The sequence below is a fragment of the Oncorhynchus mykiss genome, chromosome 12 (assembly GCF_013265735.2).
Source record: "Oncorhynchus mykiss isolate Arlee chromosome 12, USDA_OmykA_1.1, whole genome shotgun sequence".
Taxonomy (NCBI): Eukaryota; Metazoa; Chordata; class Actinopteri; order Salmoniformes; family Salmonidae; genus Oncorhynchus; species Oncorhynchus mykiss.
The window spans coordinates 6298470-6315268 of record NC_048576.1 but is presented as its reverse complement, the minus strand read 5'-3'; the positions used below and the strand labels follow the sequence as shown (position 1 = coordinate 6315268).

The 16799-nt window shown below is 42.4% G+C and overlaps 1 protein-coding gene across 1 annotated transcript in view; it reads right to left on the bottom strand.

Moving 5' to 3' along the window:
• The window catches only part of dcc (DCC netrin 1 receptor), a 600603-nt gene extending 587060 nt beyond the window's left edge, over positions 1-13543 (bottom strand). Inside the window, exon 1 of the mRNA XM_036936778.1 lies at positions 13029-13543. Coding sequence (XP_036792673.1) covers positions 13029-13116 — 88 coding nt within the window. The 5' untranslated portion in view covers positions 13117-13543. The remainder of the gene's footprint in view (positions 1-13028) is intronic.
• Positions 13544-16799: the final 3256 nt, after the last annotated feature.

The following is a 16799-nucleotide window of genomic DNA, read 5'->3' as shown; positions in this document are numbered from 1 at the left end:
GACTGGTGTACTTCACAAAATAGATGGCAACATGAGAGAGGAAAATTATGTAGATATATTGAACCAACATCTCAAAACATCAGTCAGGAAGTTAAAGCTTGGTCGCAAATGGGTCTTCCAAATTTGTGGGCAGAACTGAAAAAGTGTGTGCGAGCAAAGAGGCCTACAAACCTGACTCAGTTACACCAGCTCTGTCAGGAGGAATGGGCCAAAATTCACCCAACTTATTGTGGGAAGCTTGTAGAAGGCTACCCAAATGTTTGACCCAAGTTAAACAATTTAAAGGCAATGCTACCAAATACCAATTGAGTGTATGCAAACCCACTGGGAATGTGATGAAAGAAATAAAAGCTGAAATAAATCATTCTCTCTACTATTATTCTGACATTTCACATTTTTAAAATAAAGTGGTGATCCTAACTGACCTAAAACAGGGAATTTATACTCGGATTAAATGTCAGGAATTGTGAAAAACTGAGTTTCATTGTATTTGGCTACGGTGTACTTCCGCCTTTAACTGTACATGACATGTTGTATGTTCTATGCTGTATGTAAGTTTGACATACAGTATGTAGCATAAGAAGTATAGAACAGGATCTAACCAACTACCTGCACTTGTGTCCTGCAGGCTACCTGTAAACAAGAGCAACATATAATTGCTTTCCATTGCATTACACTAAGTGAGACCAGACCAGACATCTTTCCTTTCCTAGTCAATCTCTAAGTGAGACCAGGCATCTTTCCTTTCCTAGTCAATCTCTAAGTGAGACCAGACATCTTTCCTTTCCTAGTCAATCTCTAGGTGAGACCAGACCAGACACCTTTCCTTTCCTAGTCAATCTCTAACTGAGACCAGGCATCTTTCCTTTCCTAGTCAATCTCTAAGTGAGACCAGACCAGACACCTTTCCTAGTCAATCTTTAACTGAGACCAGACACCTTTCCTTTCCTAGTCAATCTCTAACTGAGACCAGGCATCTTTCCTTTCCTAGTCAATCTCTAAGTGAGACCAGACCAGACACCTTTCCTAGTCAATCTTTAACTGAGACCAGACATCTTTCCTTTCCTAGTCAATCTCTAACTGAGACCAGGCATCTTTCCTTTCCTAGTCAATCTCTAAGTGAGACCAGACCAGACACCTTTCCTAGTCAATCTCTAAGTGAGACCAGACCAGACACCTTTCCTAGTCAATCTTTAACTGAGACCAGACACCTTTCCTAGTCAATCTCTAAGTGAGACCAGACCAGACACCTTTCCTAGTCAATCTTTAACTGAGACCAGACATCTTTCCTTTCCTAGTCAATCTCTAACTGAGACCAGGCATCTTTCCTTTCCTAGTCAATCTCTAAGTGAGACCAGACCAGACACCTTTCCTAGTCAATCTTCAACTGAGACCAGACATCTTTCCTTTCCTAGTCAATCTCAGCTAAATAAAGATAGTCTACTAGCCAGACCCACTATGCAATTAGGGAGAGTGAACCTACATTATCATGGCTCTGTTATTGATCTCACTGTTTACAGGCATCATATGTTTTTATATATATCATATATATATATAAAACATATGATGCCTGTAACCCTCCCTCCCTCCCTCCCTCCCTCCCTCCCATCCCTCCCTCCCTCTTTCCTCCCTCCTCCCTTTCCTCCCTCCTCCCTTTCCTCCCTCCTTCCATCTCTCCCTCCTCCCTCCCTCCTTCCTCCCTCCCTCCCTCCTCCCATCCCTCCCTCCCTCCTTCCTCCATCCTCCCTGTAGAGGCGGCAAGATGTCTGGTCTCACTTAGAGGGAGAAGGAGGAGGAGGAGCATGGTAAAGGATGGATGGAGGAAAGGGAGGAGGGAGGAGGGAAAGGGAGGATGGAGGAGTGAGGGAGGTAGGAAAGGGATGAGGGAGGGATGGAATCTAAACATCTCACCTGAAACTGACACACATACAGTGCCTTGCGATAGTATTCGGCCCCCTTGAACTTTGCGACCTTTTGCCACATTTCAGGCTTCAAACATAAAGATATAAAACTGTATTATTTAGTGAAGAATCAACAACAAGTGGGACACAATCATGAAGTGGAACGACATTTATTGCATATTTCAAACTTTTTTAACAAATCAAAAACTGAAAAATTGGGCGTGCAAAATTATTCAGCCCCTTTACAGAGAGAGAGAGAGAGAGAGAGAGAGAGAGAGAGAGAGAGAGAGAGAGAGAGAGAGAGAGAGAGAGAGCGCATTAGGCCCTTATCAAAAGGCTCCAGACTGCGACCATTTTGTGACCCTTTGACTTGGCTGTGTGAGGAAAAACAATTGGTTGAATCAGTACGAGCTGAATATTCATTAAATGGTCACCTCACTCAAAAGTGGGCAGCTAAAACCACGATTTAGTCAAACAGTGTATTATTCTCATGATTGCTGTAAGTGTCTGACTAACCCTGTTTTGCTGTGATGAGCGAACCACTCTCTCTGGCTCGACGTGTGCTCTGGGGAAATATTGTTTTTTTAATATATTACAACCAACATTTTATCTTTATTTAACTAGGCAAGTCAGTTAAGAACAAATTCTTATTTTCAATGATGGATTTGTGGGTTAACTGCCTGTTCAGAATGACAGATTTGTACCTTTTCAGCTCGGGGATTTGAACTTGCTACCTTTGCGGTTGTTAGTCCAACGCTCTAACAACTCGGCAACGCTGCAGCCTCTACGCTCTAACCACTAGGCTACCTGCCGCCCCTACACTCTAACCACTAGGCTACCCTGCCGCCACTACACTCTAACCACTCGGCTACGCTGCCGCCTCTACACTCTAACCACTAGGCTACCCTGCCGCCACTACACTCTAACCACTCGGCTACGCTGCCGCCTCTACACTCTAACCACTATGCTACCGTGCCGCCCCTACACTCTAACCACTAGGCTACCCTGCCACCTCTACACTCTAACCACTAGGCTACCCTGCCGCCCCTACACTCTAACCATTAGACTACCCTGCCGCCCCTACACTCTAACGACTAGGCTACCCTGCCGCCCCTACACTCTAACCACTAGGCTACCCTGCCTCCCCTACACTCTAACCACTAGGCTACCTCTACACTCTAACCACTAGGCTACCTCTACACTCTAACCACTAGGCTACCCTGCCGCCCCTACACTCTAACCACTAGGCTACCCTGCCGCCTCTACACTCTAACCACTATGCTACCCTGCCGCCCCTACACTCTAACCACTAGGCTACCCTGCCGCCCCTACACTCTAACCACTATGCTACCCTGCCGCCCCTACACTCTAACCACTAGACTACCCTGCCGCCTCTACACTCTAACCACTCGGGTACCCTGCCGCCCCTACACTCTAACCACTAGGCTACCCTGCCACCTCTACACTCTAACCACTATGCTAACCTGCCGCCCCTACACTCTAACCACTAGGCTACCCTGCCGCCCCTACACTCTAACCACTATGCTACCCTACCACCTCTACACTCTAACCACTATGCTACCCTGCCGCCCCTACACTCTAACCACTAGGCTACCCTGCCGCCCCTACACTCTAACCACTAGGCTACCTCTACACTCTAACCACTAGGCTACCTCTACACTCTAACCACTAGGCTACCCTGCCGCCCCTACACTCTAACCACTAGGCTACCTCTACACTCTAACCACTAGGCTACCTCTACACTCTAACCACTAGGCTACCCTGCCGCCCCTACACTCTAACCACTAGGCTACCCTGCCACACCTACACTCTAACCACTAGGCTACCCTGCCACCTCTACACTCTAACCACTAGGCTACCTGCCGCCTCTACACTCTAACCACTAGGCTACATGCCTCCTCTACACTCTAACCACTAGGCTACCTGCCGCCTCTACACTCTAACCACTAGGCTACCCTGCCACCTCTACACTCTAACCACTAGGCTACCCTGCCGCCTCTACACTCTAACCACTAGGCTACCTGCCACCTCTACACTCTAACCACTAAGCTACCCTGCCACCTCTACACTCTAACCACTAGGCTACCCTGCCGCCTCTACACTCTAACCACTAGTCTACCTGCCACCTCTACACTCTAACCACTAGGCTACCTCTACACTCTAACCACTAGGCTACCCTGCCGCCTCTACACTCTAAACACTAGGCTACCCTGCCACCTCTACACTCTAACCACTAGGCTACCCTGCCACCTCTACACTCTAACCACTAGACTACCTGTCGCCTCTACACTCTAACCACTAGGCTACCTCTACACTCTAACCACTAGGCAACCTCTACACTCTAACCACTAGGCTACCTCTACAGTCTAACCACTAGGCTACCTGCCACCTCTACACTCTAACCACTAGGCTACCCTGCCACCTCTACACTCTAACCACTAGGCTACCCTGCCACCTCTACACTCTTAACCACTAGGCTACCTGCCACCTCTACACTCTAACCACTAGGCTACCTGCCACCTCTACACTCTAACCACTAGGCTACCTCTACACTCTAACCACTAGGCTACCTCTACAGTCTAACCACTAGGCTACCTCTACACTCTAACCACTAGGCTACCTCTACAGTCTAACCACTAGGCTACCTCTACACTCTAACCACTAGGCTACCTCTACACTCTAACCACTAGGCTACCTCTACAGTCTAACCACTAGGCTACCTGCCACCTCTACACTCTAACCACTAGGCTACCCTGCCACCTCTACACTCTAACCACTAGGCTACCCTGCCACCTCTACACTCTTAACCACTAGGCTACCTGCCACCTCTACACTCTAACCACTAGGCTACCTGCCGCCACATTATTTGACATGGTTTTGAGATACGGAGCAAAAAATGTGCATCAGCCATCGCCAGTGCATAGGATAGCAGGCCACAACAGTTGTGTTAGGACATTAGTGTTGGATGAATACAGGACTACTGACAGTGTGTATTACATTTCATGTTAGCGATCTAGCTAAGTTTTCCCTCCTCTTGTGGTGAATTATCCCCCCCAAAATAAATGAGGGTATGATATTATGCAAACATAAAAGATGTAGACAAATTCATGAACAACAAACAACAAAATTCAGATAATTATGGAGCCCTGTTTAATAACAGTATAATATTTTTAAAAAACAATACCTTGTCAGAATTCGTGATTTTGTTATTAGGTTGCACGTGAAAGAAAATGTCTTGAATCATGAATTCCTGCTTGGACATGTCAGAAGATGAAACAAGGTATTTATTGATAAGCCTGTCGTCTCCAGTAATCTAAAGCACTGTGAATGACTTCATAAAGCTCATTAAATTGTTTTCCTAACGCGTGACACCGAGGCCACATTTTTTTTATTTATTTTTGTTTTGTGACAAAAATCATGTACTAGTGCCACCAACTGAAAAAGTTTCAGGCAGGAGCCCTGATAGAGGGAAGAGGGTTCCATTTGGGACTCAGCTTGTGTTTTCTACAGAGAGGCTGGTCCAATCATTAAGCTGCAGCAGCTTGCGGAGAAGATTAAACCAGCCAATATGACATGGATGTCAGGAATTTAGCAGATCTGGGATAAATAAGACTGTGTTTCTGCTGCCTGCTACCTCAGATGAGACTAGATTACACACAACTAATGAGGATATATCTCTCTCTAGATTACACACAACTAATGAGGATATATCTCTCTCTAGATTACACACAACTAATGAGGATATATCTCTCTCTAGATTACACACAACTAATGAGGATATATCTCTCTAGATTACACACAACTAATGAGGATATATCTCTCTCTAGATTACACAACTAATGAGGATATATCTCTCTCTAGATTACACAACTAATGAGGATATATCTCTTTCTAGATTACACACAACTAATGAGGATATATCTCTCTAGATTACACAACTAATGAGGATATATCTCTCTAGATTACACAACTAATGAGGATATATATCTCTCTAGATTACACACAACTAATGAGGATATATCTCTCTAGATTACACAACTAATGAAGATATATATCTCTCTAGATTACACAACTAATGAGGATATATATCTCTCTAGATTACACAACTAATGAGGATATATATCTCTCTAGATTACACAACTAATGAAGATATATATCTCTCTAGATTACACAACTAATGAGGATATATATCTCTCTAGATTACACAACTAATGAAGATATATATCTCTCTAGATTACACACAACTAATGAGGATATATCTCTCTAGATTACACAACTAATGAAGATATATATCTCTCTAGATTACACAACTAATGAAGATATATATCTCTCTAGATTACACACAACTAATGAGGATATATCTCTCTAGATTACACACAACTAATGAGGATATATCTCTCTAGATTACACACAACTAATGAGGATATATCTCTCTCTAGATTACACACAACTAATGAGGATATATCTCTCTCTAGATTACACACAACTAATGAGGATATATCTCTCTAGATTACACACAACTAATGAGGATATATCTCTCTCTAGATTACACAACTAATGAGGATATATCTCTCTCTAGATTACACAACTAATGAGGATATATCTCTTTCTAGATTACACACAACTAATGAGGATATATCTCTCTAGATTACACAACTAATGAGGATATATCTCTCTAGATTACACAACTAATGAGGATATATATCTCTCTAGATTACACACAACTAATGAGGATATATCTCTCTAGATTACACAACTAATGAAGATATATATCTCTCTAGATTACACAACTAATGAAGATATATATCTCTCTAGATTACACAACCAATGAGGATATATATCTCTCTAGATTACACAACTAATGAGGATATATATCTCTCTAGATTACACAACTAATGAAGATATATATCTCTCTAGATTACACAACTAATGAAGATATATATCTCTCTAGATTACACAACTAATGAGGATATATATCTCTCTAGATTACACAACTAATGAGGATATCTTCACTCTCTAGATTACACAACTAATGAGGATATATCTCTCTCTAGATTACACAACTAATGAAGATATCTTCACTCTCTAGATTACACAACTAATGAGGATATCTTCACTCTCTAGATTACACAACTAATGAAGATATATTCACTCTCTAGATTACACAACTAATGAGGATATATCTCTCTCTAGATTACACAACTAATGAGGATATCTTCACTCTCTAGATTACACAACTAATGAAGATATATTCACTCTCTAGATTACACAACTAATGAGGATATATATCTCTCTAGATTACACAACTAATGAAGATATCTTCACTCTCTAGATTACACAACTAATGAAGATATCTTCACTCTCTAGATTACACAACTAATGAAGATATCTTCACTCTCTAGATTACACAACTAATGAAGATACTTCACTCTCTAGATTACACAACTAATGAGGATATATCTCTCTCTAGATTACACAACTAATGAAGATATATTCACTCTCTAGATTACACAACAAATGAGGATATATATCTCTCTAGATTACACAACTAATGAAGATATCTTCACTCTCTAGATTACACAACTAATGAGGATATATATCTCTCTAGATTACACAACTAATGAAGATATCTTCACTCTCTAGATTACACAACTAATGAGGATATATATCTCTCTAGATTACACAACTAATGAAGATATCTTCACTCTCTAGATTACACAACTAACGAGGATATCTTCACTCTCTAGATTACACAACTAATGAGGATATCTTCACTCTCTAGATTACACAACTAATGAAGATATCTTCACTCTCTAGATTACACAACTAATGAGGATATATCACTCTCCTGCACACACAATCAATTGGTGTATTGTGGTATTGTGGTATTGTAATATTGTGGTATTGTGATATTGTGGTATTGTAATATTGTGGTGTTGTGGTATTGTAATATTGTAATATTGTGTTGTTGTGGTATTGTGGTATTGTGCTATTGTAATATTGTGGTGTTGTGGTATTGTGATATTGTTTAAATTGTGGTATTGTGGTATTGGGGTATTGTAATATTGTAATATTGTGGTATTGTAATGTTGTGGTATTGTACCACCGGGGGGGGGGGGGGGGGCGTCATGTCACACCAGGAGGAGTAGCTGCTGCCTTGGCAGGAACTAATGGGGATCCATAATAACCCCCAGGAAGGGTAGCTGCTGCCTTGGCAGGAACTAATGGGGATCCATAATAAACCCCAGGAAGAGTAGCTGCTGCCTTGGCAGGAACTAATGGGGATCCATAATAAACCCCAGGAGGAGTAGCTGCTGCCTTGGCAGGAACTAATGGGGATCCTTAATAAACCCCAGGAAGAGTAGCTGCTGCCTTGGCAGGAACTAATGTGGATCCATAATAAACCCCAGAAAGAGTAGCAGCTGCGTTCACAGGAACTAATGGGGATCCTAATAAATACTAAATACACAGCGTGATTCTGTTGTTATGCTCAATAAAGGGACTCCTAATTGGTCCATCCCAATCCTGTCCTTGACCGTAGTAAACCGCATAGTGTACTACAAACACCAGAGCATGAGGACTACTGAGATGGGCAAAGGGAGACAGTCATTCATTCAGTCATTGTCAAAGCCCTGAGCATTACTGTGAGTTCATGACCTGACTACTCATGACACTTGATTAACAGTGGCATTCAGAGAGAGGGATTTAAACTGATGTCAGCTGCATTCAGAGAGACAAAATTAAACTGATGTCCTTTGCATTCAGAGAGAGGGATTTAAACTGATGTCAGCTGCATTCAGAGAGAGGGATTTAAACACTACTCTACACTGATGTCCTTTGCATTCAGAGAGAGGGATTTAAACTGATGTCCTTTGCATTCAGAGAGAGGGATTTAAACACTACTCTACACTGATGTCCTTTGCATTCAGAGAGAGGGATTTAAACTGATGTCAGCTGCATTCAGAGAGAGGGATTTAAACACTACTCTACACTGATGTCCTTTGCATTCAGAGAGAGGGATTTAAACTGATGTCCTTTGCATTCAGAGAGAGGGATTTAAACACTACTCTACACTGATGTCCTTTGCATTCAGAGAGAGGGATTTAAACACTACTCTACACTGATGTCAGCTGCATTCAGAGAGATGGATTTAAACACTGATGTCAGCTGCATTCAGAGAGAGGGGTTTAAACACTGATGTCAGCTGCATTCAGAGAGAGGGATTTAAACACTGATGTCAGCTGCATTCAGAGAGAGAGGGATTTAAACACTGATGTCAGCTGCATTCAGAGATAGGGATTTAAACACTGATGTCCGCTGCATTCAGAGAGAGGGATTTAAACACTACTCTACACTGATGTCAGCTGCATTCAGAGAGAGGGATTTAAACACTGATGTCAGCTGCATTCAGAGAGAGGGATTTAAACACTGCTCTACACTGATGTCAGCTGCATTCAGAGAGAGGGATTTAAACACTGCTCTACACTGATGTCCGCTGCATTCAGAGAGAGTGATTTAAACACTGCTCTACACTGATGTCAGCTGCATTCAGAGAGAGGGATTTAAACACTGATGTCAGCTGCATTCAGAGAGAGTGATTTAAACACTACTCTACACTGATGTCAGCTGCATTCAGAGAGAGGGATTTAAACACTGATGTCAGCTGCATTCAGAGAGAGGGATTTAAACACTGCTCTACACTAATGTCCACTGCATTCAGAGAGAGGGATTTAAACACTGCATTCAGAGAGAGGGATTTAAACACTGCTCTACACTGATGTCAGCTGCATTCAGAGAGAGGGATTTAAACACTGCTCTACACTGATGTCCGCTGCATTCAGACAGAGGGATTTAAACACTGATGTCAGCTGCATTCAGAGAGAGGGATTTAAACACTGATGTCAGCTGCATTCAGAGAGAGGGATTTAAACACTGATGTCAGCTGCATTCAGAGAGAGGGATTTAAACACTGCTCTACACTGATGTCAGCTGCATTCAGAGAGAGGGATTTAAACAATGCTCTACACTGATGTCAGCTGCATTCAGAGAGAGGGATTTAAACACTGATGTCCGCTGTATTCAGAGAGAGGGATTTAAACACTGATGTCCGCTGTATTCAGAGAGAGGGATTTAAACACTGATGTCAGCTGCATTCAGAGAGAGGGATTTAAACACTGATGTCCGCTGTATTCAGAGAGAGGGATTTAAACACTGATGTTAGCTGCATTCAGAGAGAGGGATTTAAACACTGCTCTACACTGATGTCAGCTGCTTTACCAGCACATAACACTTTGGTTTGTTTGAATTATTTGACATTGACCTCAAATATAAAGGGTAATCAAAAATGCAAACAAGATATTATTGCAGTACTTTATGTGGAGACGGCCCTCTCTAACACACCCTATTTGAGACACCCTCTCTCACTGTGTGTCAATTGCCTAGGAGGTACCCACCAGTCCCCAGATTACCAGTCTCTACAGTACTAGTCTAGGAGGTACCCACCAGTCCCCAGATTACCAGTCTCTACAGTACTAGTCTAGGAGGTACCCACCAGTCCCCAGATTACCAGTCTCTACAGTACTAGTCTAGGAGGTACCCACCAGTCCCCAGATTACCAGTCTCTACAGTACTAGTCTAGGAGGTACCCACCAGTCCCCAGATTACCAGTCTCTACAGTACTAGTCTAGGAGGTACCCACCAGTCCCCAGATTACCAGTCTCTACAGTACTAGTCTAGGAGGTACCCACCAGTCCCCAGATTACCAGTCTCTACAGTACTAGTCTAGGAGGTACCCACCAGTCCCCAGATTACCAGTCTCTACAGTACTAGTCTAGGAGGTACCCACCAGTCCCCAGATTACCAGTCTCTACAGTACTAGTCTAGAAGATAGTGCTGAGCGATCAACCAACAATTTGGTTCTTTTTATTTTTTTAAACAACTAATTGACCAAAATCAGTTAAATTATTTGAATTATATTTTGTAAAAAAACAAATCCCTTTGATCTAACTGCGCACATTGTTCCGTTTCTCTATAGATTAATCAGATCAAGCCAGAACTGTGCAATGTAGAAGGGAGTTGTAGTTTCTCTATAGATTAATCAGATCAAGCCAGAACTGTGCAATGTAGCAGGGAGTTGTAGTTTCTCTATAGATTAATCAGATCAAGCCAGAACTGTGCAATGTAGCAGGGAGTTGTAGTTTCTCTATAGATTAATCAGATCAAGCCAGAACTGTGCAATGTAGAAGGGAGTTGTAGTTTCTCTATAGATTAATCAGATCAAGCCAGAACTGTGCAATGTAGAAGGGAGTTGTAGTTTCGCTATAGATTAATCAGATCAAGCCAGAACTGTGCAATGTAGAAGGGAGTTGTAGTTTCGCTATAGATTAATCAGATCAAGCCAGAACTGTGCAATGTAGAAGGGAGTTGTAGTTTCTCTATAGATTAATCAGATTAAGCCAGAACTGTGCAATGTAGCATGGAGTTGTAGTTTCCAACAGGCAACTATTCTACATAGTTTACTGCAGAAGAAATGTGTCAATCAACAACAATGAGCATAATCCATTGTGCACCTGTCCAGTCCGTGTTTCTTTCACGCCTGCTACATAAAAGAGACAGAAGAATGCAGGACCAAGAGGGGATGGATAACAGTTTCTTCGCAAGGTATCTCTACTTAAAAATACATTATCTAAATCAGGGGCTTCCAGTCCTGGGGAACCCCACCCCCCAGCGCTACACAGCTGATTCAAATAACCAACTCATCAGCAAGCTTTAATTATTTGAATCAGCTGTGTGGTGCTGGGGAGGGGGGGGGGGGGGGGGGGGGGGGGCAGGACCGAGTTTGGGGAATCATGATCTAAGTGATTGATAGTTATTATTCAGATCAATCAATAAATGAAGCTTTTACTTTGAATAGATCTTTTTGAGAGGAGATGATGACTTTGTGATGAAATAATAAATTCATCTAACAAAACACATGTAATAATACACAACAACTGGAAATATAGTATTCAAGTTAAAAGTCATGTGAATAACTGATGGTTAAGTAAGTGATGAGCAGTAATGGGGGAAGTCAACACCATCATGGGGACTTGTATTTATTACTTGTTTAATTCTACGATGTCACAGCATTCAACCCACATAATGCACAGTGCATTTAATGTCTAACCGAAACACAACCGACCTTAAAAAATCACTAACGCTCAGTACTATACTAGGAGGAATCCACCTGCTAGTCCTTGACCTCGTAATAACGCTGTACTAGTGTATAATGACGAGTAAGGACTATGGATGTGTTTTGTGTCTGGGCGGGCGGGTAGGATAAAGGCTATGCCACTAGTTGAGTACAAGAGGCTATATAGGCAGTAGACCAGCCTAGATCAGCTTGATTACATGTGGGTAGATTTACATACTCAGTCTACTAGGCTCAAGCAGGTGACCTATTGACACAAATACACGGTATTCGCTCAATGCACATCAATTAAAAATGTTATATAGTTACTATAACACATTTTATTGTGAAGTTTAAATATAGAGGTTCAGATATATTATTCTACCTACACACACAGAGAGCGCGAGAGAGAGAGAAAAGGAGAGAGAGAGAGTGAGAGTGAGAGAGAGAGAAAGAGAAAGAGAGAAAGAGAGAGAGAGAAAAGGAGAGAGAGAGAGAAAGAGAGAGAGAGAGAGAGAGAGAAAGAGAGATAATAGATTCGATCAGGTGCAAATTGCTAATTCAGAGTTATTTCATTATAGCCAATCAGCAAATCAACAGGGTTGTAAAATAATACAACGAGAAGTAATTAGGCTACGTGAAACACATAGACTAAGATATGCAGGAACATTTTAAACAGCCTGAAAAGGTAGCAACATTTTTCATAAAACCGAGTAAAAGTCAAGCGTCAAGCTGTTGGCTTTTCCTCAACAGTACCAAGACCACTACGCGTCCAATGGAAGCCTACCTCCAGCAATAGCCTACAGCCGATGTGTCAACGAAATACATTTGTATGCAACACACAACACAGCTTCTCTTCTTTTTTTTTTTTGGTGCGCATGCACACCCGCATAGTTGACATGTTTCGACATTGAAATATGTTTTAATCAGAGACTTACTATATGATGTTGAATCGCCGGCGAGATAGCATAACCAGACAAATACCGAAAGTCTTTTCGCCCAAATACATCCAAATGATCCCTCCATGATTGCGCTTCACCGCTGAGCGACACTAGTCCCACTATCACAAAAATCCTTCTCTAAAAACCACACAACGCACGAATCAGTTCGTTAACGTCGTGCGTATGGAAACCGGTTGCTCCAAATAAAATCTCCCAATACAATAGCAACAAAAAGCAGGTACGGCGGTGATAACTTTCCAAGTTAAGAAGCAACAACTAAAACCGTTAGTTCACCATCTTTTTCTGCGCAAAGGCTCCAAGCGTAACGCGGTAGAAATCCCCAAGACTTGGGAAAGAACATGCAGGCTCCGAATACTCGTAACGGGAGCTGTCCAGCGGTTCACTGTGGGAGACCAGTGAGAGAGAGGAGATGGGTACGCGAATTCATTGATCTAACGGTGTTGGGGGTAAAGAGTGGAGTGGGATAAACTCCACTGGAACGGACTGGAGCGTATGCAGGATCGATGGAACTATGGAATCAACGGGGTGTTCTAGCTGGGATTCCAGGCTGGTTGAGGGGAATGAGAGAGCTCGCCTGCCATCTCTGGTCGAATTAAGAACTATAAATACGATTCATCTCCACTCTCCAGAGTCATGAGGTCATGCCACCCTCACTGTGTGGTGGAACAAATCAATCTATTTGACTTTCTTCTGGAAGTTAGGATATTACATTTTTTACCAATGATAAAGAGAGACCGAGAGGAAGTATTGAGTCAAAAGAAAGTAATACATATTATGGGGAATAATTGTGATTGTGAACTATTCAGATTTATGCACAATTATCCAACCAATCTAGGAAATAATGTATAGCTCAAATAGTATACAGTTTGAAAACATGACAGGGAAATCAATGTGAAGATATGTGTCAGACTGTTGTTTTAACCTACAGACTGTTGTTATTGAACCTCTAACCTTAATGTTGTCTTTAGACAGGGGGAATAACCTACCAGGTCAGAGGAATAGTCTACCTGGGTTCAATAACCTACCAGGTCAGAGGAATAGTCTACCTGGGTTCAATAACCTACCAGGTCAGAGGAATAGTCTACCTGGGTTCAATAACCTACCAGGTCAGAGGAATAGTCTACCTGGGTTCAATAACCTACCAGGTCAGAGGAATAGTCTACCTGGGTTTAATAACCTACCAGGTCAGAGGAATAGTCTACCTGGGTTCAATAACCTACCAGGTCAGAGGAATAGTCTACCTGGGTTTAATAACCTACCAGGTCAGAGGAATAGTCTACCTGGGTTCAATAACCTACCAGGTCAGAGGAATAGTCTACCTGGGTTCAATAACCTACCAGGTCAGAGGAATAGTCTACCTGGGTTCAATAACCTACCAGGTCAGGGGAATAGTCCTACCTGGGTTCAATAAACTACCAGGTCAGAGGAATAGTCTACCTGGGTTTAATAACCTACCAGGTCAGAGGAATAGTCTACCTGGGTTCAATAACCTACCAGGTCAGAGGAATAGTCTACCTGGGTTCAATAACCTACCAGGTCAGAGGAATAGTCTACCTGGGTTCAATAACCTACCAGGTCAGGGGAATAGTCCTACCTGGGTTTAATAAACTACCAGGTCAGAGGAATAGTCTACCTGGGTTTAATAACCTACCAGGTCAGAGGAATAGTCTACCTGGGTTCAATAAACTACCAGGTCAGAAGAATAGTCCTACCTTGGTTTAATAAACTACCAGGTCAGAGGAATAGTCCTACCTGGGTTCAATAACCTACCAGGTCAGAGGAATAGTCCTACCTTGGTTCAATAAACTACCAGGTCAGAGTACAGGACTCAGATCCCACAGATGATGTTCATCAAGGCCAGGTTCTGGGGTTGATGTGGAGAGGAAGAGGTGGAGAAGGAGGAGGAAGAGGATGAGGAGGTGGAGAAGGATGATGAAGAGGATGAGGAGGTGGTGGAGAAGTATGAGGAAGAGGATGAGGATGTGAAGAAGGATGAGGAAGAGGATGAGGAGGTGGTGGAGAAGGATGAGGAAGAAGATGAGGAGGTCAAAGGGGATGAAGTGAATCAGAAGTGCTTTGGTGAACTACAGAAGCGTGATGATAACCTTATCCGTGACCTAAAAACGAAACTTAGCGCTTTGCCATCTTCAAGCAACAACTTGAAAAACGACTGTGGCTAACCAAGAAATTAAAACAGCAACTTAAATGACGAGACACACTTGTTTTTTTTAAATGTACAAATATATATACATTTTAAATTATATTGTCACTAGGAATAAATTGAATGTTCAGTGTTGTAGGGCATAAATACTGTACGGAACTAAGGGCTATTTCACCCTCTCTTCCATTCTACTGCTATTCTTCTGAAAAGCCCCAACGCACAGACAAAATTCAAGATGGAGTAAAGAATTAACCCTGCAGGGAGAACTGCTTAAGTCAACACATTAATAATGACATAGCCTATTACCATGGTACACAAACACAGTCCCCATCCCGTCTAACACTGCTTGTTTAATCTGTCTCAGTATGGAGTTGGTGTTGGGTTAAGGTTAGGGTTAGGGTTAAGGTTAGGGTTAGGGTTAGGGTTAAGGTTAGGGTTAGGGTTAAGGTTAAGGTTAGGGTTAAGGTTAGGGTTAGGGTTAAGGTTAGGGTGAAGGCTAAGGTTCGGGTGAAGGCTAAGGTTCGGGTGAAGGCTAAGGTTCGGGTGAAGGCTAAGGTTCGGGTGAAGGCTAAGGTTATGGTGAAGGCTAAGGTTATGTTGAAGGCTAAGGTTATGGTGAAGGCTAAAGTCATGGTGAAGGCTAAGGTTATGGTGAAGGCTAAGGTTATGGTGAAGGCTAAGGTTATGGTGAAGGTTAAGGTTATGGTGAAGGCTAAGGTTATGGTCAAGGCTAAGGTTATGGTGAAGGTTAAGGTTATGGTGAAGGCTAAGGTTATGGTGAAGGCTAAGGTTATGGTGAAGGTTAAGGTTATGGTGAAGGTTAAGGTTATGGTGAAGGTTAAGGTTATGGTGAAGGCTAAGGTTATGGTGAAGGCTAAGGTTATGGTGAAGGCTAAGGTTATGGTGAAGGTTAAGGTTATGGTGAAGGTTAGGGTTAAGGTTAAGGTTAGGGTAATTCACAGAGTAAAGTACAGAGAGATCCTTGATGAAAACCTGCTCCATAGCTCTCAAGACCTCAGACTGGAGTGAAGGTTCACCCTCCAACTGGACAACAACCCTAACATGCTAACCACACACACCACCTGCGTCGCGTCATGCTCGAGCGTTGCAAAATATATTTACACATACATGTTATTCAAGCATTGCACCCACACTGCTCGCGTGCGTCAACGAGCGTCTTGCGCAGACAGGCGCTAAAATATAACTTGGTTCTATTTGTGGAAGCTTGATGCGCTGCAAGTCCCGCCTCTCCCGTCTCCTCATTGGTTTTTAGGAACATATATCCACGTGGGTGATTGAAAGATGAACTGAGCGCCACACTCCAGTCCAGTTGGTGGTGGTAATGCACCTTAAAGTTGGTTGCCAACTGCCAGATAAAGTCCAGAAGAAGAAGAAGATGAGGAGAGATTACTAGAAAACCCTTTTATCTGTGGATTCATTGTCAGAGTAGAGGCCCTTGTGCATTTCAGTTAAAATAACAACCCAATGTTTATATCGCTGGACCAATTAGATAGCAACAGCAAGCTAGCTAGCTAAATTGCCATAAATACTTAAGGCTTTTTGATCTGTCCCGAAATTAACACCGT